Below are 26,053 nucleotides of genomic sequence, written 5' to 3' on the forward strand. Positions count from 1 at the left end.
AAGAAATAAAGGAAGTTAAGGAAGAAGTAAAGAAGGAAGAAATAAAGGAAGTTAAGGAAGTAAAGGAAGAACCAAAGAAGGAGGAAGTGAAGGAGGAAATAAAGGAGGAGGAAGTAAAGGAGGAAATAAAGGAAGATATAACGAAAGTAGAAATAACGAAAGTAACAGAAGTAGTAACGGAGATCAAGAAGGAGGAAAAGGAAGAAGTAAAGGAAGAACCAAAGAAGGAGGAAGTAAAGGAAGAAGTAAAGAAGGAGGAAGTAAAGGAAGAAGTAAAGGAAGTTAAGGAAGAAGTAAAGGAAGAACCAAAGAAGGAGGAAGTAAAGGAAGAAGTAAAGAAGGAGGAAGTAAAGGAAGAAGTAAAGGAGGAAATAAAGGAAGATATAACGAAAGTAGAAATAACGAAAGTAACAGAAGTAGTAACGGAGATTAAGAAGGAAGAAAAGGAAGAAGTAAAGGAAGAACCAAAGAAGGAGGAAGTAAAGGAAGAAGTAAAGAAGGAGGAAGTAAAGGAAGTTAAGGAAGAAGTAAAGGAAGAACCAAAGAAGGAGGAAGTAAAGGAAGAAGTAAAGGAGGAAGTAAAGGAAGTTAAGGAAGAAGTAAAGAAGGAAGAAATAAAGGAAGTGAAAGAAGAAGTAAAGGAAGAACCAAAGAAGGAGGAAGTGAAGGAGGAAATAAAGGAGGAGGAAGTAAAGGAAGAAGTAAAGGAGGAAATAAAGGAAGATATAACGAAAGTAGAAATAACGAAAGTAACAGAAGTAGTAACGGAGATCAAGAAGGAGGAAAAGGAAGAAGTAAAGGAAGAGAAAGTAAAGGAAGAAGTAAAGGAGGAAATAAAGGAAGATATAACGAAAGTAACAGAAGTAGTAACGGAGATCAAGAAGGAGGCAAAGGAAGAAGTAAAAGAAGAACCAAAGAAGGAGGAAGTAAAGGAAGAAGTAAAGAAGGAGGAAGTAAAGGAAGAAGTAAAGGAAGTTAAGGAAGAAGTAAAGGAAGAACCAAAGAAGGAGGAAGTAAAGGAAGAAGTAAAGAAGGAGGAAGTAAAGGAAGAAGTAAAGGAAGTTAAGGAAGAAGTAAAGAAGGAAGAAATAAAGGAAGTTAAGGAAATAAAGGAAGAACCAATGAAGGAAGAAGTAAAGGAGGTAAAGGAAGAAGTAAAGGAAGAACCAAAGAAAGAGGAAATAAAGGAAGAACCAAAGAAGGAGGAAGTAAAGGAAGAACCAAAGAAGGAAGAAGTAAAGGAAGAACCAAAGAAGGAAGAAGTAAAGGAGGAAATAAAGGAAGTTAAGGAAGAAGTGAAGAAAGAAGAAGTAAAGGAAGTTAAGGAAGAATTAAAGGAAGAACCAAAGAAGGAAGAAGTAAAGGAAGAAAGAAGAAGTAAAGGAAGTTAAGGAAGAATTAAAGGAAGAACCAAAGAAGGAGGAAGTAAAGGAAGAACCAAAGGAGGAGGAAGTAAAGGAAGAACCAAAGAAGGAGGAAGTAAAGGAGGAAGTAAAGAAGGAAGAAATAAAGGAAGTTATGGAAGAAATAAAGGAAGAACCAAAGAAGGAGGAAGTAAAAGAAGAAATAAAGGAGGAGGAAGTAAAGGAGGAAGTAAAGGAAGATATAACGAAAGTAGAAATAACGAAAGTAACTGAAGTAGTAACGGAGATCAAGAAGGAGGAAAAGGAAGAAGTAAAGGAAGAACCAAAGAAGGAGGAAGTAAAGGAAGAAGTAAAGGAAGAACCAAAGAAGGAGGAAGTAAAGGAAGAAGTAAAGGAAGAACCAAAGAAGGAGGAAGTAAAGGAAGAAGTAAAGAAGGAGGAAGTAAAGGAAGAAGTAAAGGAAGTTAAGGAAGAAGTAAAGGAAGAACCAAAGAAGGAGGAAGTAAAGGAAGAACCAAAGAAGGAGGAAGTAAAGGAAGAAGTAAAGAAGGAGGAAGTAAAGGAAGAAGTAAAGGAAGTTAAGGAAGAAGTAAAGGACGAACCAAAGAAAGAGGAAGTAAAGGAAGAAGTAAAGGAGGAAATAAAGGAAGATATAACGAAAGTAGAAATAACTAAAGTAACGGAAGTAGTTACGGAGATCAAGAAGGAGGAAAAGGAAGAAGTAAAGGAAGAACCAAAGAAGGAGGAAGTAAAGGAAGAAGTAAAGAAGGAGGAAGTAAAGGAAGAAGTAAAGGAGGAAATAAAGGAAGATATAACGAAAGTAGAAATAACGAAAGTAACAGAAGTAGTAACGGAGATCAAGAAGGAGGAAAAGGAAGAAGTAAAGGAAGAACCAAAGAAGGAGGAAGTAAAGGAAGAACCAAAGAAGGAGGAAGTAAAGGAAGAACCAAAGAAGGAAGAAGTAAAGGAGGTAAAGGAAGAAGTAAAGGAAGTTGAGGAAGAGGTGAAGAAAGAAGAGATAAAGGAAGAATTAAAGAAGGAAGAAGTAAAGGAAGTTAAGGAAGAAGTAAAGGAAGAACCAAAGAAGGAGGAAGTAAAGGAAGAACCAAAGAAGGAAGAAATAAAGGAAGTTAAGGAAGAAATAAAGGAAGTTAAGAAAGAAGTAAAGGAAGTAAAGGAAGAACCAAAGAAGGAGGAAGTAAAGGAAGTAGTAAAGAAGGAAGAAGCAAAGGAAGTTAAGGAAGAAGTAAAGGAAGTAAAGGAGGAAGTGGAGAAGGAAGAAGTAAAGGAAGAAGTTAAGAAGGAGGAACCAAAGAAGGAGGAAGTAAAGGAAGAACCAAAGAAGGAGGAAGTGAAGGAGGAAGTAAAGGAAGAAGTAAAGGAAGAACCAAAGAAGGAGGAAATAAAGGAAGAACCAAAGAAGGAGGAAGTGAAGGAAGAAGTAAAGGAAGAAGTAAAGGAAGAACCAAAGAAGGAGGAAGTAAAGGAAGAACCAAAGGAGGAAGTAAAGGAAGAAATAAAGAAGGAGGAAGTAAAGGAGGAAGTAAAGGAAGAAATAAAGAAGGAGGAAGTAAAGGAGGAAGTAAAGGAAGAAATAAAGAAGGTGGAAGTAAAGGAGGAAGTAAAGGAAGATATAACGAAAGTAGAAATATCAAAAGTAACAGAAATAGTAACGGAGATCAAGAAGGAGGAAAAGGAAGAAGTAAAGGAAGAACCAAAGAAGGAGGAAGTAAAGGAAGAAGTGAAGGAAGAGGAGGTCAAGGAAGAAATCAAGGAGAAGGAAGAGGTTAAGGAAGTAAAGGAAGAAGTGAAGAAGGAGGATGTAAAAGAAGAAGTGAAGGAAGAGCCAAAGAAGGAGGAAGTAAAGGAGGAAGAAGTGAAGGAGGAGAAGGAAGAAGTGAAGGAAGTGAAGGAGGATCACGTGACCCTCGAGTTCAAAGAAATCATGGAGACAGCAAAGAAGATGGAGGAGGTGTTGAAGGGGGAAGTTAAAGAAATAAAGGTGACAAAAGAAGAAGTAAAGGAAGAAGTTATAGAAAAGAAAGTAAAGGAGGAAGTATATGAAGAAGTAAAAGAAGTAAAAGAGGAGGTGAAGAAGGAGGAAGTAACGGAGATCAAGGAAGAAAAGGAAGAAGTAAAGGAAGTTGAAAAAGAAAAGGAGCCAAAAGATATCAAGAAAGAAGAAGAAATAAAGGAGATCAAGAAGGAGGAAAAAGAAGAAGTAAAGGAAGAGGTTACAGAAGAAGAAATCACAGAAGTAAAGGAGGAGAAGGTTGTTGTGGAGGAGAAACCAACTCCGAAAGACCTCAAGGAAGAAGAAAAACCCAAAGAAGAAAAATTAGAAGAAAAAGTAACAGAAGTAAAGAAGGTGGAGGAGGTTACAGAAGAAGTCACGGAAAAGATCGAAGTAACAGAAAAGAAAGATGTTGAGAAAGAAGAAGAAAAGGTGAAAGAAGCCGAGAAGCCGAAAGAAGTCGAGAAAGAAGAAAAAGTAACAGTTGTCAAGGAAGAAATCACTGTAAAGGAAGCAAAGGAGGTTGAAGAAGTAGTCGAGAAAGAAGAAAAAGTAACAGAAGTCAAGGAAGAGATCATTGTAAAGGAAGCAAAGGAGATTGAAGAAGTAGTCGAGAAAGAAGAAAAAGTAACAGTTGTCAAGGAAGAAATCACTGTAAAGGAAGCAAAGGAGGTTGAAGAAGTAGTCGAGAAAGAAGAAGAAAAGGTTAAGGACGTAGAGGAGAAGGAAGTAAAGAAAGTCGAGGAGGTGAAGGAGGTAGACGAGGTAGACGTGACAAAGAAACCCGAAAAGGAGGAACCCAAACTAGACACCAAACCACTCGACAAGACCGAGACCGAGACTATCACCACCGAGACCGAGACGGTGACCAGACTAGGAGACGTGACTGCCGTGACGGAGGAGGTCGTGATGGTGGGGAGGAGGAAGCAGGAAATTACGGAGTTCACGGAAACACACATTACCTTACTGAAGGGGGAGGGAGTAGAGGTAAGGGAGGATGTCAGGGAGGGAGTGAAGGAAAAGGAGGTAAGGGAAGTAGAAGAAATTGAGGAAGTTAGGGATGTAGAGGTGAAAGACGTAGTGTATGAGACAAAAATAGATGAAAAACTAACTATTGATGTTACAGCCAAGCCCACAGATGAAACCGTCTCTCTGTCGCCCAAGAGTGACATTTCCGTGAGTGCACAAAGCGACGTGAGTGGCAGAGCTGCGCCAGACGAAGATGTCACTCTTGAAATGGACAAGAAGATGAAAGACTTGCCAGAGTCTACGAAGAGTGACCTCTCCCTTAGCGAGAAAAGTGACGTGAGTTCCAAGGAAGTCGCCGAGATTAAGGAAGAGGTTACGGAGGACTTCAAGGAAACTAAGGAAGAAACACATGTGGTGGAGGAAACAATAACAGTGGAGGAAAGACGAAGAAGGGAGCTGTTGACCGAGACAACTGAAGTGATTGAAATCACTACCAAAGAGGCAAAGGGCGCCCAGCCTTCCGAAAAAGTTCCTTTATCTCCTTTAAGTGACTTACCCGTTAGTGATATTAGTGATAGAGACAAAGTAAGTGATAAGGAAGTTTCGTTGTCCCCGAAGAGTGAAGTCTCGGAGGCAGAAAAGAGTGATATCAGTGATAGGAAGCCCGATGAAAAACCTTCGGACGCCAAAGAAACACAACCTGAGCCTACCAAGCTCCCCACGACTGTGCCGCAGGAAGCAGCGCCCGAGGCTCCTGTTTCTCCGAAAAGTGACATTTCGGTCAGTATTAAAAGCGACGTTTCACTAAAAGATGTCACAAAAGACATCGAAGCCGAAGAACCTGTGCCTGAAAAACCAGCTGAAGGTGTCCCACTATCTCCAACAAGTGACGTATCAGTTGATGTTAAGAGTGACATCAGTATTAAAAGTGATGCCACAGCAAAAGACATCAAGGAAGATGTATTCACTACAGAGGTAAGGGACAAGCAGGAGGAAGCGCCAGTTTCTCCAGTCAGTGCTAAAAGCGATATCAGTGCAGCCAGTGTAACGAAATCTGAGGACAAAGCTCCACTCTCTCCTGTGAGTGATGTTTCCAAAAGTTCAAAAACTGAGATCAGTACAAAGAGCGACACTGCAAAACAAGAACTTGTGGAAGAGATTGAAAAGGATGTTACTGATTCTAAGGAACCATCAGAAGCTCCAAAGTCTCCCGGAAGTGACATTTCCGTGAGTGCTAGGAGTGACATCAGTGCAATAAGCGAAACCACAAAGCAGATTACACTAAAAGAAGTCAAAGATGAACCAACACAAGAGGAGCCGATATCACCCAAGAGTGACATTTCGGTAAGTGTAAAGAGTGACGTCAGTGCAAAGAGCGATGTCACGAAAGAAGTAGTGACGAAAGAAATTACGGAAGAGACCCTCACCATTGACGTGTCCAAGAAACCAGCAGAGGAGGCCCCGATCTCACCAAAGAGTGACATCTCGGTGAGTGCAAAGAGTGACGTCAGTGCAAAGAGCGATGTCACGAAAGAAGTAGTGACGAAAGAAATTACGGAAGAGACCCTCACCATTGACGTGTCCAAGAAACCAGCAGAGGAGGCCCCGATCTCTCCAAAGAGTGACATATCCGTCAGTGCCAAGAGTGATGTCAGTGCAAAGAGCGACGTCACAAAGGAAGTAGTAACAACAGAAATAAAGGAGGAAGTCCTCACCATTGACGTGTCCAAGAAACCAGCAGAAGAGGCCCCGATCTCACCAAAGAGTGACATTTCTGTGAGTGCAAAGAGTGATGTCAGCGCAAAGAGTGATGTCAGCGCAAAGAGCGATGTCACGAAAGAAGTAGTGACGAAAGAAATTACGGAAGAAACCCTCACCATTGACGTGTCCAAGAAACCAGCAGAAGAGGCTCCGATCTCTCCAAAGAGTGACATATCCGTCAGTGCCAAGAGTGATGTCAGTGCAAAGAGCGACGTCACAAAAGAAGTAGTAACAAAAGAAATAAAGGAGGAAATTCTCACCATTGACGTGTCTAAGAAACCAGCAGAAGAGGCCCCGATCTCACCAAAGAGTGACATCTCGGTGAGTGCAAAGAGTGACGTCAGTGCAAAGAGCGAAGTCAGTGCAAAGAGCGAAGTCAGTGCAAAGAGCGACGTCACAAAAGAAGTAGTGACAAAAGAAATTAAGGAAGAAATCCTCACCATTGACGTGTCCAAGAAACCAGCAGAAGAGGCCCCGATCTCTCCAAAGAGCGACATTTCAGTGAGTGCAAAGAGTGACATCAGTGCAAAGAGTGATGTCAGTGCAAAGAGCGATGTCACGAAAGAAGTAGTGACGAAAGAAATTACGGAAGAAACCCTCACCATTGACGTGTCCAAGAAACCAGCAGAAGAGGCCCCGATCTCTCCAAAGAGTGACATCTCTGTGAGTGCAAAGAGTGACGTCAGTGCAAAGAGCGAAGTCAGTGCAAAGAGCGATGTCACAAAAGAAGTAGTGACGAAAGAAATTAAGGAAGAAATCCTCACCATTGACGTGTCCAAGAAACCAGCAGAAGAGGCCCCGATCTCACCAAAGAGTGACATCTCGGTGAGTGTCAAGAGTGATGTCAGTGCAAAGAGCGACGTCAGTGCAAAGAGCGATGTCACAAAAGAAGTAGTGACGAAAGAAATTAAGGAAGAAATCCTCACCATTGACGTGTCCAAGAAACCAGAAGAAGAAGCCCCGATCTCACCGAAGAGTGACATCTCGGTGAGTGTCAAGAGTGATGTCAGTGCAAAGAGCGACGTCAGTGCAAAGAGCGATGTCACAAAAGAAGTAGTGACGAAAGAAATTAAGGAAGAAATCCTCACCATTGACGTGTCCAAGAAACCAGAAGAAGAAGCCCCGATCTCACCGAAGAGTGACATCTCGGTGAGTGTCAAGAGTGATGTCAGTGCAAAGAGCGACGTCAGTGCAAAGAGCGACGTCACAAAAGAAGTAGTGACGAAAGAAATTAAGGAAGAAATCCTCACCATTGACGTCTCCAAGAAACCAGCAGAAGAGGCCCCGATCTCACCGAAGAGTGACATCTCGGTGAGTGTCAAGAGTGATGTCAGTGCAAAGAGCGACGTCAGTGCAAAGAGCGATGTCACAAAAGAAGTAGTGACGAAAGAAATTAAGGAAGAAATCCTCACCATTGACGTCTCCAAGAAACCAGCAGAAGAGGCCCCGATCTCTCCAAAGAGCGACATCTCCGTGAGTGCAAAGAGCGATGTCAGCGCAAAGAGCGATGTCACGAAAGAGGTAGTGACGAAAGATATTACGGAAGAGACCCTCACCATTGACGTGTCCAAGATACCAGCTGAAGAGGCCCCGATCTCTCCAAAGAGTGACATCTCGGTGAGTGCAAAGAGTGACGTCAGTGCAAAGAGCGAAGTCAGTGCAAAGAGCGAAGTCAGCGCAAAGAGCGATGTCACGAAAGAGGTAGTGACGAAAGATATTACGGAAGAAACCCTCACCATTGACGTGTCTAAGAAACCAGCAGAAGAGGCCCCGATCTCACCAAAGAGTGACATCTCGGTGAGTGCAAAGAGTGACGTCAGTGCAAAGAGCGAAGTCAGTGCAAAGAGCGAGGTCAGTGCAAAGAGCGAAGTCAGTGCAAAGAGCGACGTCACAAAAGAAGTAGTGACAAAAGAAATTAAGGAAGAAATCCTCACCATTGACGTGTCCAAGAAACCAGCAGAAGAGGCCCCGATCTCTCCAAAGAGCGACATTTCAGTGAGTGCAAAGAGTGACATCAGTGCAAAGAGTGATGTCAGTGCAAAGAGCGATGTCACGAAAGAAGTAGTGACGAAAGAAATTACGGAAGAAACCCTCACCATTGACGTGTCCAAGAAACCAGCAGAAGAGGCCCCGATCTCTCCAAAGAGTGACATCTCTGTGAGTGCAAAGAGTGACGTCAGTGCAAAGAGCGAAGTCAGTGCAAAGAGCGATGTCACAAAAGAAGTAGTGACGAAAGAAATAAAGGAAGAAATCCTCACCATTGACGTGTCCAAGAAACCAGCAGAAGAGGCCCCGATCTCACCAAAGAGTGACATCTCGGTGAGTGCAAAGAGCGATGTCAGTGCAAAGAGCGATGTCAGTGCAAAGAGCGACGTCACAAAAGAAGTAGTGACGAAAGAAATTAAGGAAGAAATCCTCACCATTGACGTGTCCAAGAAACCAGCAGACGAGGCCCCGATCTCTCCAAAGAGCGATATTTCCGTTAGTGCTAAAAGTGACGTTTCTATTAGCGCCAAGAGTGACGTCAGTGCAAAGAGTGATGTCACAAAAGAAGTCATAACAAAAGACATTAAGGAGGAAGCCCTCACCATTGACGTCTCCAAGAAACCAGCAGAAGAGGCCCCGATCTCTCCAAAGAGCGACATTTCTGTGAGTGCAAAGAGTGATGTCAGTGCAAAGAGCGATGTCAGTGCAAAGAGCGATGTCACAAAAGAAGTAGTGACGAAGGATATTACGGAAGAAACCCTCACCATTGACGTGTCCAAGAAACCAGCAGAAGAGGCCCCGATCTCACCGAAGAGTGACATCTCGGTGAGTGTAAAGAGTGATGTAAGTGTAAAGAGTGACGTCAGTGCAAAGAGCGATGTCACAAAAGAAGTAGTGACGAAAGATATTACGGAAGAAACCCTCACCATTGACGTGTCCAAGAAACCAGCAGAAGAGGCCCCGATCTCACCGAAGAGTGACATCTCGGTGAGTGTAAAGAGTGATGTCAGTGCAAAGAGTGACGTCAGTGCAAAGAGCGATGTCACAAAAGAAGTAGTGACGAAAGATATTACGGAAGAGACCCTCACCATTGACGTGTCCAAGAAACCAGCTGAAGAGGCCCCGATCTCTCCAAAGAGCGACATCTCCGTGAGTGTAAAGAGTGACGTCAGTGCAAAGAGCGATGTCAGTGCAAAGAGCGATGTCACAAAAGAAGTAGTGACGAAAGATATTACGGAAGAGACCCTCACCATTGACGTGTCCAAGAAACCAGCTGAAGAGGCCCCGATCTCTCCAAAGAGCGACATCTCCGTGAGTGTAAAGAGTGACGTCAGTGCAAAGAGCGATGTCACGAAAGAAGTAGTGACGAAGGAAATCAAGGAAGAGACCCTCACCATTGACGTGTCCAAGAAACCAGCAGAAGAAGCCCCGATCTCACCGAAGAGTGACATCTCGGTGAGTGCAAAGAGTGATGTCAGTGCCAAGAGTGACATAGCTAAAGAAGAACAGGTCACGAAGGAAGTTAAGGAGGATGTACTTACAGTTGACGTATCAAAGAAACCAGTAGACGAAACACTTATTTCTCCCAAGAGCGACGTATCTGTTAGCGCAAAGAGTGACGTCAGTGCTAGGAGCGACATCGTTACAGAAGAACAGGTAACAAAAGAGATCAAAGAAGAAATCTTAACACTTGATACATCAAAAGAACCGACAGAAGAAGCACCAATCTCTCCAAAGAGTGATGTCTCTGTTAGTGCTAAGAGTGACGTTAGTGCAAGAAGTGACATCACTAAAGACGAGAAGGCGACAGATAAGAAAGAGGATATTCTACCTGTCGATGTTTCAAAGAAACCGACAGAAGAAGCACCACTCTCTCCAAAGAGTGACATATCTGTTAGTGCCAAGAGTGACATCAGTGCCAAGAGTGATGTCAGTGCAAAGAGTGATGTCACAAAAGAATTGGTCAAAGAGGAGATAAAGGAGGAAATTTTAACGCTTGACGTGTCCAAGAAACCAGCAGAAGAGGCCCCGATCTCTCCAAAGAGCGACATCTCCGTGAGTGCAAAGAGCGATGTCAGCGCAAAGAGCGATGTCAGTGCCAAGAGCGATGTCATAAAAGAAGTAGTGGCAAAGGAAATTAAGGAAGAAATTCTCACCATTGACGTCTCCAAGAAACCAGCAGAAGAGGCTCCGATCTCTCCAAAGAGCGACATCTCCGTGAGTGCAAAGAGCGATGTCAGCGCAAAGAGCGATGTCAGTGCAAAGAGCGATGTCACAAAAAAGGAAGAAATTCTCACCATTGATTCGTCCAAGAAAAACCAGCAGAGGGCCTGATCTCTCCAAAGAGCGACATCTCCGTGAGTGCAAAGAGCGATGTCAGCGCAAAGAGCGATGTCAGTGCAAAGAGCGATGTCACAAAAGAAGTAGTGACAAAAGAAATTAAGGAAGAAACTCTCACCATTGACGTCTCCAAGAAACCAGCAGAAGAGGCCCCGATCTCTCCAAAGAGCGACATCTCCGTGAGTGCAAAGAGCGATGTCAGCGCAAAGAGCGATGTCAGTGCCAAGAGCGATGTCACAAAAGAAGTAGTGACAAAAGAAATTAAGGAAGAAACTCTCACCATTGACGTCTCCAAGAAACCAGCCGAAGAGGCCCCGATCTCTCCAAAGAGCGACATTTCCGTGAGTGCAAAGAGCGATGTCAGCGCAAAGAGCGATGTCAGTGCAAAGAGCGATGTCAGCGCAAAGAGCGATGTCACAAAAGAAGTAGTGACAAAAGAAATTAAGGAAGAAACTCTCACCATTGACGTCTCCAAGAAACCAGCAGAAGAGGCCCCGATCTCTCCAAAGAGCGACATCTCTGTGAGTGTAAAGAGTGATGTCAGCGCAAAGAGCGATGTCAGTGCAAAGAGCGATGTCACAAAAGAAGTAGTGACGAAAGAAATAAAGGAAGAAACCCTCACCATTGACGTGTCCAAGAAACCAGCAGAAGAGGCCCCGATCTCACCAAAGAGTGACATCTCCGTGAGCGCCAAGAGCGATGTCAGTGCAAAGAGTGACGTCAGTGCAAAGAGTGACGTCAGTGCAAAGGAAGACATCGTTGTAAAGACAGCCATCACTAAAGAGGAACTGGTCACAAAGGAAGTGAAAGAGGAATTACTAACCATTGATGTGTCAAAGAAATCGACAGAGGAACCACCAGTGTCTCCAAAAAGTGACATTTCCATAAGCGCCAAGAGTGACGTCAGTGCTAAGAGTGAAGTCAGCGCTAAGAGCGACGTCAGCGCTAAGAGTGAAGTCAGCGCTAAGAGTGACGTCAGCGCTAAGAGCGACGTCAGCGCTAAGAGTGACATTACTAAAGAGACGAAAGAGGAAGTCTTATCTGTCGATACATCTAAGAAACCGAAGGACGAAAAACTTGTATCTCCAAAAAGTGACGTCTCCGTTAGCGCTAAGAGTGATGTCAGCGCAAAGAGCGTTACTGAGGAAAAAACTGAAGACGAAAGATTAAGTGAAGCAGAGTCCAAACAATCAGATGTTATTGTCTCACCAAGAAGTGAACTCGGCGAAGAAGGTGAAGCAAAGGAGTCCTTCGGCGTCACTACTCCAGCGAGCTTCTCTGTAACCATGAGGAGCCACGTGGTGGAGACAGTAATGCTAAAGCCACTCACAATCGATGTCACCTCCAAACCAGAAGAACCCATTTCGCCCAAGGGTGATATTTCAAGTGCAGAAGTTAGTTCAAAGGAAGTTTCTGAGGGAATTTTGAAAATTGACACATCGAGGCCATCAGAGGTCCCTGTTTCCCCAAAGAGTGATGTTTCAGTGAGCGGCAGGAGTGATATAAGCACGAGAAGTGAATTAAGCTCACATGAGATTAGGGATGAAATTGCGACTACTGAAATTGCGAAAAAGATATCAGAAGTTACAATTTCTACCAGCATCGAGACAGTATCAAAGGATGTTAAAGAGGACAAGACTACACCTGACGTCACGACGAAAGACAAAGAAGCACCTCTGGAATCTTCACCTAGTGAGGCTTCCGTGAGTATTAAGTCAGACTTAAGTTCTAAAGAAAAATCGGAGAAATCTACAGAAAAAACGCCTACGTCACCTAAAAGCGACGTCTCTACAAGCATAAAAAGTGAAGTCAGCCTCAAAGATGACGTAACGAAAACTAAGACCGAGCCAAAAGTTTCTCCGCCAGCCATCGAAAGCAAGGCCGAAGCAGTTAGCCCAAAGGTTGACATTACCAAGGCCCCCGCAGAGGAGTCACGGCCGTACCTGGAAGGTGGAGTGGTGGAAGAGCCTGTGTATGGCGTTCTGAAGGCAGAACGTGCCGAAATAGTGACCGTCTCCCCAGACACCACTCCAGGTTCTCCACCTCCTACACTCCGGGAAATTGGAATGGCAGGCATTGCGCTGGTGTCTCTGGAGACATCAGAACACATGGAAGAAAAGGATATCATGACTACGTCTGTTTACGAAGAAACTACCACGGTGTTCAAGTCCACGGCCAGCGACCGCAGCACAGCTGACGTGATGACAACGTCCATGCATCCTGATTTTGATGCCATGACCACCTCAATTTATGAGCCAAGTCATGATATTATGACTTCGTCCATGTACGGAGATGACTTTGGGCTGCAAGAGTCACCCGCTGATGCCTTAACTAGGGTTAAGAAAACAGAGGATATAATGTCAACCTCCATGTACGGTACTCTTGATGAGAGCGTGTTGGAGGATAGCCAAGAGAAGGTCACTGACGACTTAACCTCCCCGCGTAGTGTTACATTCGGAAAGACGCAAGAAGTGGAAGATGTAAAGGAGGTGTCACCAAGAACAGCTGAAGACGACGGTGATAAATACCAGCTAGTGTCTCCGAGGAGCGATCTCTCATCTGATGTGTATCAAATGCCGTCCATCTCCCCCCGCAGCGACGGGTACGAGGCAGAGCTAAGCGGCCAGTACGAGGAGAGGGACGACCAAGCTCCTTCGTCACCTCGTTCAGATATCTCATCGATATCCGACGTGATGAGGAGGGAGCAGAGGAAGCAATTTGACACAGAAACGAAATCAATTGACACCACCATCACGACCACTACTTTTGTTCAACGTGAGGTAGTGGACAGCGGGCGATCCATGTCTCCCAAGAGCGACACCACAATCAGTGATGTCGTTGCAAAGGATGGCTTGGATTCTCTGGAATCCTTCAGACTACAACCTGTGTTGGGAGGTGATAAAGAACCTGATGAGGGAAAACCTGTCTCTCCACGTAGTGACATTTCCGGCAAGGATTCGGCCTTTGAAGACAGGGATAAAATGTCCAGTCTAGAGAGTCACACAATGTCATCTCTTCCAACAGACACCAAAGTTTCTGTGACTATGACTGTTGCTGAGAAAGAGAAGGAACAAATTCCATCGAAAGACCTGGAAAGCACAAAGAGCGAAAGTACTACTGTATCCTCAGTAGTGACAACAAGTATAGTTAGCAGCACTATTGATAGCACAAAAGCACTTATAGAAGAAACAAGAGAGCTACTAAGAAGCACAAAGGCGTCAGAAACCAAAGAAGAAAGTATTACTCAAGAAACCAAGACTGAACCCTCACCAGAAGATGACAGCTCCGCTAGCTACAAGCAGGAGCCTGCTACTCCTTCGTTGACTCAGGAAGCCATTATGGTATCTCCAAAAAGCGACATTTCTGTAAGCTCAAAGAGCGACGTTACTTCAATGGACGCCAAGGACCTTCCTAAAGATCCTTCACTCAGGGACAGTGAGTCTAAGCCGCCGACCATCTCACCGGGCAGCGATGCTTCGGAAGAAATCTTTAAAGATGAGGTTGTTATTAAGTCAGCGGCAGAGGTCACTGATGTTAAAGGTGTCGTGCAAGACATCACAACAGCCTTCGAAGAAACTGTTACCAAAACTTTATTCATGGACTTCAAGGAACCTGCTTCTCCTCCTCCTTCACCGGAAAAGTCAATTGGGAAAGGTGACACCTCGATCTCTTCTACTGCTTCCTCCCTCCAAGAGAGTGAGCCCCTGTCATCCGTGCAGGTGAAACCAGAGACATCAAAGACTGCTGAAGTTTTGGACGGAATAGCATCACTCGTCTCATCTTTATCAACTGTCACCACAACAAAAACCACAACCGCCATAACAGCTGCGGAGACCCCTACCCCAACAACAAAACCCTCAGACCTTTCCCAACCTGACGTTACCGAGAGTGAAAAAGAACCTTCATCCTCCACGACCTCCTCCCTTCTCTCTGGCGATGAGGGTGCAGCGACAGAACCTAAGGAGCACCCTTCAGCCGAGGCCATCAAAAGGCCGTCTAGTGAGGTTACTGAAATTACTACGAGTAAGACACAAACCGAGCAAGTGTCCACCGCAGAGTACAAGTCCATCACTGCCATTACTGATAAGTCTGTTTCTTCAACAGAAACCACTGCCACTTATGAGTCCACAAAGGAGTCACAAATAGAAACCACTGACGAAGCAAAACCAGACATTAAAGACGAAGTAACAGAAAAAGTTCAGACAGAAAAGCCGAAAGAAAAACCTGCAGAAGAAAAGCCTACAGAAAAGGAAATATCAGAGGAGACAAGTAAACCAATTGAGAAAGAGAAGCCAACAGAGAAGGAAAGGCTGACGGAAGAGGAAGATAGAGAAAAAGCTCCAGGGAAAGAAGAGCCTGAAAAAGAAAGCAAGGCAGCAGTATTGGAGGCTAAGAAATATGACATGAGGGAAGTCACTGGAGAGTCGGATGAAACAGAAACAGTCACTAAAACTATCGTAACGAAAACAACCGAAGGCAAGCCTCAGGAGATTATAGAGACCGTTGAAGAGCCATCAGCCACAAAGACTGTAACACGCACCATTATCAGGAGAACAATTGTTAATGGAGTTCCAGTAGAAACTGTAGAAACCTTAGAAGGGGAACCAGAAGAAGGGGAAGGATTAGATAAGGATTCCACGTCTGAAACTGTGACAACAACTGTTACGAAGACCACATTAGTCGACGGCAAGCCAGTTGAAACAACGGAAGAAAGAAAGGAGCCAAAAGAAGTAGGGGAAGTAACAACTACTCAAACTGTAACGAGAACAATAATCAGAAGAACTATTATCGACGGTGTCCCCGTGGAGACGGAAGAAACTATTGAAGGAGAACCCGATGATACTGAGGAGAGTCCTGATGATCAGTCTCCCCCGGGAACTATAACAAGAACCATCACTAGAAGAAGAACCATTGTGGACGGTGAAATCAAGGAGACAATCGAAACATTGCAGGAGCCGTCCACTGACACCGTAACAAGGACCGTTATAAAGAGAACCATGGTTGACGGCGAGCCGAAGGATACAATCGACACTATTGAAAAATTATCAAAGAGTGAAACAGACGAGTCTGATCAAGAACAAGAAGACGGCAAAACAGTGGCCACGGCAGTCGTAAAAACAGTTCTGATCGAAGGAGAGCCAACAGAGGTTACCGAGAAAGTAGGTGAGCCATCAACAACTGAAACTGTAACAAGAACAATAATTAGAAGAGTCATAGTTGACGGAAAACCAATAGAAACCGTAGAGACTATTGAGGGAGAGCCTGGAGAAACGGAAAAGCCAACTCCAGAGTCTGCCACCACAACAACAGTTACTAGGAAAGTGATCAGGAGAACCATTGTAGATGGAAAGCCTGTGGAAACCGTAGAGTCTGTTGAGGGAGAACCTGAAGAAACGGAAGAAGCCACTCGAGAGTCTTTCACCACCGCAACAGTTACTAGGAAAGTGATCAGGAGAACCATTGTAGATGGAAAGCCTGTGGAAACCGTAGAGACTGTTGAGGGAGAACCTGAAGAAACGGAAGAAACCACTTCAGAGCCTTTCACCACCGCAACTGTTACTAGGAAAGTGATCAGGAGAACCATTGTAGATGGAAAGCCTGTGGAAACCGTAGAGACTGTTGAGGGAGAACCCGAAGGATTGGAAAAAACCACTCCAGAGCCTTCCACCACAACAACAGTTACTAGGAAAGTGATCAGGAGAACCATTGTAGATGGAAAGCCTGTGGAAACCGAAGAAACTATTGAGGGAGAACCTGAAGAAACCACTCCAGAGCCTTCCACCACAACAACAGTTACTAGGAAAGTGATCAGGAGAACCATTGTAGATGGAAAGCCTGTGGAAACCGTAGAGACTGTTGAGGGAGAACCTGAAGAAACGGAAGAAGCCACTCGAGAGTCTTTCACCACCGCAACAGTTACTAGGAAAGTGATCAGGAGAACCATTGTAGATGGAAAGCCTGTGGAAACCGAAGAAACAGTTGAGGGAGAACCTGAAGAAACGGAAGAAACCACTCGAGAGTCCTTCACCACCGCAACAGTTACTAGGAAAGTGATCAGGAGAACCATTGTAGATGGAGAGCCTGTGGAAACCGTAGAGACTGTTGAAGGAGAACCTGAAGGATTGGAAAAAACCACTCCAGAGCCTTCCACCACAACAACTGTTACTAGGAAAGTGATCAGGAGAACCATTGTAGATGGAAAGCCTGTGGAAACCGAAGAAACAGTTGAGGGAGAACCTGAAGGAACGGAAGAAACCACTCCAGAGCCTTCCACCACCGCAACTGTTACTAGGAAAGTGATCAAGAGAACCATTGTAGATGGAAAACCTGTGGAAACCGAAGAAATTATTGAGGGAGAACCTGAAGAAACCACTCCAGAGTCTGCCACCACAACAACAGTTACTAGGAAAGTGATCAGGAGAACCATTGTAGATGGAAAGCCTGTGGAAACCGTAGAGACTGTTGAGGGAGAACCCGAAGGATTGGAAAAAACCACTCCAGAGCCTTCCACCACAACAACAGTTACTAGGAAAGTGATCAGGAGAACCATTGTAGATGGAAAGCCTGTGGAAACCGAAGAAACTATTGAGGGAGAACCTGAAGAAACCACTCCAGAGCCTTCCACCACAACAACAGTTACTAGGAAAGTGATCAGGAGAATCATAGTGGATGGAAAACCTGTGGAAACCGTAGAGACTGTTGAGGGAGAACCTGAAGGGACGGAAGAAACCACTTCAGAGTCTTCCACCACAACAACAGTTACTAGGAAAGTGATCAGGACAACTATGGTGGATGGAAAACCCGTGGAAACCGTAGAGACTGTTGAGGGAGAACCTGAAGAAGCAATAAAAGAAACAGAGGATGACAAATCTCAAGAAAAGTCGAAAGAAATAGTAGTTGAAGGAGAACGAGATGACGTGACCACAACTAAAACGGTAACAAGAACTATTATAAGGAGGATAATAGTTGATGGTGTTCCGGTTGAAACTGTGCAAACCATTGAGGGAGAACCAGAAGAAAGCGAAGAGCCAACCGAAGCACCAACCTCTGATACGGCAACAAAGACAACTAAGACGCCTCTCTTTGATGAACCTCAAAAGATTACGGAGGCTGTCTCTGAACCTTCCTCTTCGGGGACTGTAACAACAACTATCACAAAAAGAACGATTGTTGATGGCAAGCCAGTAGAGTCTGTCGAAACTGTTGTAGGCAAACCTGATGAGGCGGAAGACACTACCGAGACGTCAACTACAACGGTCACCAGAACAATAGTAAAGAGGACTTTAATAGATGGTAAGCCAGTTGAAACTGTAGAAACCGTAGAAGGAAAACCTGAAGAAAAAGAAGAACCATCTGTTACTACGACTGTGACTAGGAAAGTAATCAGAAGGACTATTGTGGATGGTGTCCCGGTGGAGACGGTGGAAACCATGGAAGGTGAGCCAGGATCTGAGCCTGATGAAGAGGAGTCTACAACCAGCACAGTGACTACAACCACAGTCAAGAGAACTACTGTAGAAGGAGAGGCTAAAGACACGATTATAACTTCCAGACCTGAGACTGTTGAAGCAACTACAACCATCAAGAAAACTACAACTGAGAAGCCAGGTGATGAAACAGCTGCAAAAACTGAAACAACAACTGTTACTGAGGAAGAACCAGTGACGCAAAGGACTGTCACTAGAACCGTTATCAGGAGAACAATAATTGACGGTGTTCCTGTGGAAACGATAGAAACCGTAGAAGGCGAGCCAGACGAGTACGATGAAACCTTTGAGGAACCTTTCTACACAGGAACGGTGACTGTAACAAGGAAAACCATAACAGGGGACAGTGAAACCGAAGAAGTTGTTGAGTCATCTGAGGAGCCGTTCACATCGACCATCGAGAAGTCACGCCTTGACAGTAGCAGCAGCGAGCCCCCCGACATTGAGAGTGTCCCTCGACTGACGATCACAAGATCCAGCATCGAAGGTGGAGTCAAAATACCATTGTATGAACCAGAAACAACATATAAATCCGTCAAGAAAACAGTCATTAGCAGCGAGCAACAAAAGGAAACAGTTGAAACAAGTGACGAGAAACTTGTTCATACCACTGTGATAAAAGACGTTAAAAGAGACGCAGCAGAGAAAGTGTCTGAACTGAAAGAGATCAAGGAGCACGTTTCTGAAGGCGACACCATGAGGACTACCACCACCGTGAAGCGCAGCTTGGTGAGTGAGGCCGAAAAGACAGAACTCAAAGCATCGGATGTATCCACGACTACAAAGACTGCGTCGCACGAGGCGGATATAGTAGTAACTAGCAAGCATGCCTTCAGTGAGGTCTCCCGATCAGCTGAAACTTTCCAGGAAGATGTCAGAGGCTCAAGGGAATCCATATCGGCGGCTGAAGAGTCTGTACATGAACGTGTGAGCGCCGTGAGGAAATCGTCGACAAGCAGCACAGAAGGAACGCCTGGAAGCCCCAGGACAGGCCGTGTGGTGGTGAGGAAAGTTACCACAGTTATCACCAAGTACTATGACGACGGCGAGGAGGTGGAAATGGAAGAACTCCCGGGTGAAGAAGTGGTCGAGGTGCTTGGTGATCAACAGGTCTCCGAGGATATTTTACGCAAGATAGGCTCTGCCACACAGTCTCCAATCACAGGGAGGAAATATTCGTCCCAAGCAGTCGCTGGAGCACCCAAAGGCTTTACAACCTGGACGAGCGAAGAGTCACTGAGCGGGGACCCGACGGTGATCACTCGCACCACGCGCACCACCATCAGCGACAGCGACACAGATGCCTCTGAGGGCGTGGTCACCAGCACGGTCACCAGTGTCACGAGGCGGCTCATGAGCGATGACGCCTCCGACAAGGAAGAACGTCCAAAGTCAGCAAGCAGTGATGCCAGCGGGTACGATCCATTCCCCACGCCTCAGAAGGGCAAGTCGGAAGGGAAAGAGCCTCAAGCGTCTGCCAGCGAACCCTCGACATTCGCCCACTACGGAGCCACCGGTGTCCAGTACCAGGAAGAGTACGATGATGAGCCTGTTTACGAGTTCCGTCCACCTCCAGGAGGCCCACTTGAACAGTTTATGTACACACAACACGGAGATTTCGACAACGGGAACTTGCCGTCACGTGCAAGAGTTCCTTCAGTTACTGAAGCCGAGGACAAAATCAACATGAACCAAGCATGGACAACCTCCTCTGTAATGACCTCTGTACTGCGGCAAGAAGTGGCCTCGACGACGAGTACGTCGGCAACCACGTCCGTAGCTACGACTTCTTCCACTGCAACGTCCACCACCTCATCCGCATCAAAGGAAGCTAAGGAAACGCTACAAAAGTGGGGCAAGCCTCTTGGCCTGCCGTCACCTGTGCCTTTGCCTACGCCTCACCCTCCCTCCGACAGTCCTAAACCGCAGAGTCCTCAGAAGGAAAGAAAAACGAGAAGGATCAAGCGATCGGGGCCCCCCGTTTACCTGGACTTGGCGTACGTGCCTCATGCCGCCAACCCTAACTATTGCAATGGGGAGTTCTTCAGGAGAGTGCGGGCCCGGTACTACGTCTTCTCCGGCATCGACCCAGGGCGAGAGGTGTTGGACGCCTTGCTAGAGGCCAAGATGGAGTGGGAAGATAAAGAAATGGGTAAGTAAATAAATGATCTACTTCATTTCAACTTTCAGCGCGAAATATTACAGTAATGTTAAATATATCTTGAAAGTTGTTTTTATGTCTTTCAAATATTTATTTTCCATATCACGCCTTATAATCAGAGCATTAACACGTTTACATTCTACCAAGCTAAAATTCACGCTTCAAAGAAGCATTTAGTAAATAAACTTTCAATCGGGCTAAAAAAAAAAATTGATGGCAATATAATCATCCTATTTATATGACTTAACTTGGCTGACAGTGGTTTCCTCTCCTTTGCAGAAGTAACGATCATTCCCACCTACGACACTGACGCCCTTGGCTACTGGGTCGCTGCCAACGAAGACGCGCTCATTGCCAACAAGATCGACCTCGCCCCGTCTGCCTCCCGCTGCACTATTAACCTGCAAGACCACGAGACCAGCTGCAACGCTTATCGCCTCGAGTTCTAAACGCCTTCATTTTCCAAACTTCAACACAGCTATCGCCGCCCAACTTAACGTACTTACCAGTAGTACCATACCTTTCAAAACCCACGAAAAATAACCCTTACTATCCCAAAACTCGCCAGAACTACACAATAGAGCCATCTCCGGGGACACCTCACAGGTTGTCCCTCTTCCCTGCTGCCTTCCATGACAACTTAGAGCTCCGAACATGCCGTCTTTGTTCTCACTTTTACGGTAGTTGCTCCTAGACCTCCAGCGAGCCACTCTACTGCCCCTGTGCGCTCCTGAAGGGGTTTAAGTATTTTGCTGTAGATTCTTCCCTTCCATCATGTAGCCACTTCATAACGGAAGGAAGAACACTGCTAGACTGATGGTGGATTGTTGTATTAACCTCGAAATGGACAGAACACGATGATGGGGATAACTAAGATGATGAAAACAGAAGATAACATTTTTAGCTGTTATTACCGAGAGCTGTGTCACTGTCAGTAGTTAAACGTACGGTAGAATTAACTTAGATCGACTTATTTGTCAAACTATACTGTGTGTGTGCGAGTGTGTGCAGTACTCCTGGGGAACAGTCGGCCTTGTGGCACAGTTGGGTGAGGCCACTTCTTCCCCCCCCCTCCACATATGACGCTTGACGCAGCCCACATGACTGTCCTACGACGCGACGCACAGACTTTCCTCCCGAGCTGAACCGAACGCACTCACCTTCGACAAGGAGAAGCAATACATGAACTCTTCGATACGTCCTTGACTACAATGGGTCTCGAGATTACGTACTTCGTCAGCCACTTCGTCAGTGATAAGTATTGATCACCCCTGTGGGGACTTGAGCAATGGCTGACTTAATGAATTAAGTGAAATAATAGAAAAGTATGGGGTATTTGCTCATTTTGTAAAATAGAAAGCACTATGAAGCCAAGAGTGGCAGTTATCTGATATATAGATGATAAGACATATTTATTGGAGAGAAAGAGAGAGCGAGAGAGCGAGAGCGAGAGCGAAAGAACATTTAGGAAATTCTTTGTTATCTGTATACTAGTAGTTTATATATTTCGCTGAGCAGAGATCGGGAAATATTTTTATCGGGTGAGACTGAGTCGCAGACCTTCAATTATAATCTTCCACGAGAGAGAGAGAGAGAGAGAGAGAGAGAGAGAGAGAGAGAGAGAGAGAGAGAGAGAGAGAGAGAGAGAGAGAGAGAGAGAGAGAGAGAGAGCGACGCATCAGGAGCGTGAGTGAGTGAGTGAGGGCGTCTAGTGAGTGAGTGAGTGACCCTCCTGCACCACCACCACCGCCACCACCATACCCGTAACCACCACACCATAGTTCTAAATAATTATTTATATCATGATGATAAACATGACCCCGCTGTGATGGTAGTGACACACCGAGCTTGCTTTCCTCTGTCGGTCGTGAGCTCAGAGACTGTTCTTGTGTCGGCCTTGGAAGCTTACTGACTGTACGGCTGTGTGCACATTGTTTGCGTGCTCGTGTGTGTGTGTGTGTGTGTGTGTGTGTGTGTGTGTGTGTGCGCTCGTCAGTACTGTTTTTCTTCAGTAGTACCTCCTCCTCCGCTTCGTCCCTCATCTCCCGCCTTTACTGTCGCGTTCTGACGCCGGCCGTTCCTTCCACTCCACCGGAGGGGCTGAGTGGCGGTGAGAGGCCATCGTGGCCCCGCGGGAGAGCCACGCTGAACGCTCCTTCCCGGAGACACACTGGTGCTTGTAGTGGGTCCCGCGGCGCCTAAAGAACCATGCATAGGCCGCGACGAGGCGGAGACGACCATGGGGGTGGTCCCTTTGCCCAGGTCTGTGCATGGGGCTTGCCGCGGGTTGATGGAAATTGATCGAAAAAATAGGGACGATGGACGTTCACAGCTCCCGCGGGGGCCTCCTAAACCTCCGGGAGACACTATCAGCGGCACATGAGACGATATTTATAAATACACATACATATATTTTGTTGTTTAGTGAATCTCACTATCTGACCTGTTAGTTGAGGTCAACTGCCAGTAGAGCGAAAGAATGAGTGAATGAAAGAAAATATAATGCTAGGCAGGGAGTGGTACCCTAGAATACTACATGATAATAGCTAGCGGGAAGTATTCGCCGTGCCCGGACCCAACAAGACCTCACCCTCCGCTCGCCACCTGGTCGTGTCTCTTGCAGTTAGAGGAGTCATTCCCCTGTCCTGCCCACCGACCTAGGGAGGCCATGGCAGACGGAAAGGAGTGGAAGAAAACGGACATTGCTGACGGTGACGACAAGCATGGCGCCTCCCTTCGCAACGCCGCAGAGGATCGTAACACTCCAGAAACTCATGACTAGGTGTCGCTCCCTGGCGGTCGTCTGCGTCCCTGGGGTGATCCACGTGCGCCGAAGAGAACCTATACCATCATTAACACACCCCGGGGGCTTGGTCCGCCGCGGGGGGGCGGCGTCGCCTCGACCCTCGACCCTCTGCCTGGTGTGTGGGCGGCAGGAGGGAGGGGAATGACGCCGCCACAGCACCGCCGCCGCCCCGCCACCCTCCCAAAAACATAAAAAAAAGTTTCAGGTGTTATTATATGTGATCTGATCGCTTTAGGTGCTTCTTATCGGCAATCGAATGGCCTTCTTGCCCCTGAGCTTAGGGTGGACTGGAGAGCTGACGCTAGAGCCTCTTGGCAATAATTTAACAAGGGCGCTTCAATGAAAGAAAAAAAAAAGTATTTAAAGTTGATAAAGGATAAATAAATTAAATAACTGCTTTTTCCCAATGTCACAGAATAGGGAGCCAAGAAAGACTTTAGGACTGCAGTACTACGATAATCTATTCTTCAAACTGTTAACCCAATATTAAGTCACAAGGAGCGATTGTATTATTTTTCATTGTACACGTTTCTGTGTTATCTCAGTGTGAGTGTGCTGCATTTGGTTCGTGGTCTGACTGAGAGAGAAAAAGACGACGTTGCAATTCTCATTTGATTATTATTATTAGTATTATTGCCATTTTTATTGTTCATATTATGATTATTAATATTACTATTATTATTGTCATTACTGTAATCATCATCATTATTAGCATCATTATTATTGCCATTATTATTATCACTAAGACCATCCTAGGCTGTTCCCAGTGCTAGGAGCTGTTTGCCTCAAATTTATCTGTATTAGGAATAAATTCAACATGTGATATGATAATCATCTACGTTTAAGCTGTTACATTGCGTGATGTGGTGCCGCGAGAAGTGGAAACAATAATATAGCATTTGTGATCAATTGGAAGTAAACAAAACACTCTATGAAGGATTGTACGGTGCAGCGGCTTCTTAGGCGTAACTGTCAGCCATCGTTGTTCCAGTGCGATCGAAACTTATGTTCACAAAAAATCAATTTTGGGAAAAGAACGTTCTGAAGACCCTCGAACGGCAGCATTCCGACCATGATGTCTCCTTTTCGTCAATAGCGTGTTGAGTTTCGCGTCACCGTACCAGGGCCGCCAACCTCTTCGATTAACCCATCGTTTCAGGGTCTTCAGAAAGAAGTTCTTGTAATTCCTTATTTCCAGGCATTATTATATCATACCTAGCCTGTGCACTTTGTCGTGTGTTAAAAAGAAAAAAAAATCCATAAATATATATAAATATCTATATCTATATATATTGACGATATTGTTCGGTCACCTCGGGGGACGCTTGGCAAAGGTTGCCTCCCCGCGCGGGGAGTCCGGGGAAACGCTCTGCGATAATACTTCTTGTCGACACGGACGCCGTCTGCTTAATTAACTTCTCAAGAAAATTATTTGCTGAAGTCCGAGGCTACAACCTGACCCTGGGTGGGAAAGGCTGTGTGTATTAAGTCACGAGACAGCATTCATAACAATCACCTGGCCCTCCCCTCGTCATGGTAGCGGGATTACTGACTTGGGTCACACCCTGTAAGGCGTCCGTTGTTTGTTTGTGTGCCTGTGTGTGTGTGTGTGTGTGTGTGTGTGTGTGTGTGTGTGTGTGTGTCGCAGAGCCGCTCCCTGGCCCATGCTGGGTATGCCCCTGGGGTGGGCCTGAATCGCGTCGTCAGGGCTGTGTTTTGGTGGACAGGGGCGAGTGGGGCTCCTACTTCGACTGCTCCCGTGCCCTCCCCTGCCCCCTCCCTAACTATAACGTAACCCCTCTTTGGTCTTTTTCTCTTCAGACAAGTTTCGCATCTCTTTTTCGGCTAAGGATTTACCTATTGTCTCCATTCATCTCCAAACACATGCTTTCGCCTCCTCCCCTCACTCCTACGTTCTCTGGTGTTCCTTGAAGGCTTCTGGGTGGCATGTCCCATTTCATTATGTCGCAGTTTTCGGAGACTCATGTAAGCTTATCTTTCTTTAAGCTCTTTGGAGTGTAACATGGGAGTTTGTCTTCAACTTTCGTCAGCAAAGGCACATCTAAACGCAGGAACGCACTTCCCTCGCTACCTAACGCTTCTTGCTGCGTATGAGCGTCAAATGCATCACCAATCAGAGCTTCATTACATTTGTTACGCGTTTCCCAACCACCGCGAGCAACGGCAACTTAAGGTCTCTTGAAACATCAGGAAACTGAGGAAACAGGAAGTTAAAAAAAGTCAAATCATAAAAAAAAAAATGTAGAACACCTAAGCTTCGACGGCCTCAATATAGCTGATCCATTAGAATTCACTCGATGCTAAAAGGCTGATTCCAGAATGCCCCTCGAGATCCTTTCAGCTGTTCGGAAAGTGTAGCTCGGTGGCTTTGTTTCCTCTGTGGAGAGACAAAGATGTAGTTTACATCTGAACATGTTCATGTGAAGGGGACGAGTGGCATTCTAGGCTTCACACACACGCCGCCGAAGCTTAGTCTGTCTTTGAGCACGGAGGCGGGCGGAGGCCAGCCCCACCGCCCTTTTAGAAACAAAAACACAGCGCCTTATGTAGCCGCCTGCTTAACGCTTCTCGCTCCACGTCCTATTCCCCCTCTAGTCAAACTAAATAAATAAAGAGAGAGTAAAAATGAATAAAGTCAATTAGAAGTCTAGAGATACAACTATTTCTGCTGACACCTTACCAATGTGACTTGTTTGGCTATTTTGGCTCTTACATACAAGTTCATTACGGTTCATTTTCACTACTTTTTGAATGGGAAAATAAACCCTATTGAACCTTCATTTTGGGTTCATAATCGCTGGCCTTGTCACTAATATTACGCATATGTATGGGAAATCATGTGACATTAAAAAGTAGATGAAAGTTTCTGAGTTTCATTTTTTTTTAAATATCCCCAAACATTTTCCTTACATGTCCTTCCTACTTTTTTTTAAATCTTCCACTGATCGCTAATTGCTTTCCTCCTCTTTTCCTCACTCAGTTTTTGTCACCTCCTTCACATCAGCAAGTGTAATATTAGGAACACAATGAATAAGATGCTGAAAAAGTGAAGAAGGCAATGGGAAACAAATCTCAGACTCAAGCCTTTAGACTTAATCAGTGAGCAGAAAATATTAACAGAAGATGAGTTGAAAAAAAAAAAAA

The 26,053-nt window shown here is 45.4% G+C and overlaps 1 protein-coding gene across 1 annotated transcript in view; it reads left to right on the forward strand.

The window, feature by feature from the left end:
• LOC126981422 (microtubule-associated protein futsch-like) overlaps positions 1-25,772 on the forward strand; it is a 38,139-nt gene extending 12,367 nt beyond the window's left edge. Inside the window, 6 exon segments of the mRNA XM_050832430.1 lie at positions 7-515; positions 576-1,369; positions 1,371-7,923; positions 7,960-10,423; positions 10,426-20,073; positions 20,362-25,772. Of these exon segments, the coding sequence (XP_050688387.1) occupies positions 7-515; positions 576-1,369; positions 1,371-7,923; positions 7,960-10,423; positions 10,426-20,073; positions 20,362-20,531 (20,138 nt within the window). The 3' untranslated portion in view covers positions 20,532-25,772.
• Positions 25,773-26,053: the final 281 nt, after the last annotated feature.

The sequence above is a fragment of the Eriocheir sinensis genome, chromosome 48 (genome assembly GCF_024679095.1).
Source record: "Eriocheir sinensis breed Jianghai 21 chromosome 48, ASM2467909v1, whole genome shotgun sequence".
Taxonomy (NCBI): domain Eukaryota; kingdom Metazoa; phylum Arthropoda; class Malacostraca; order Decapoda; family Varunidae; genus Eriocheir; species Eriocheir sinensis.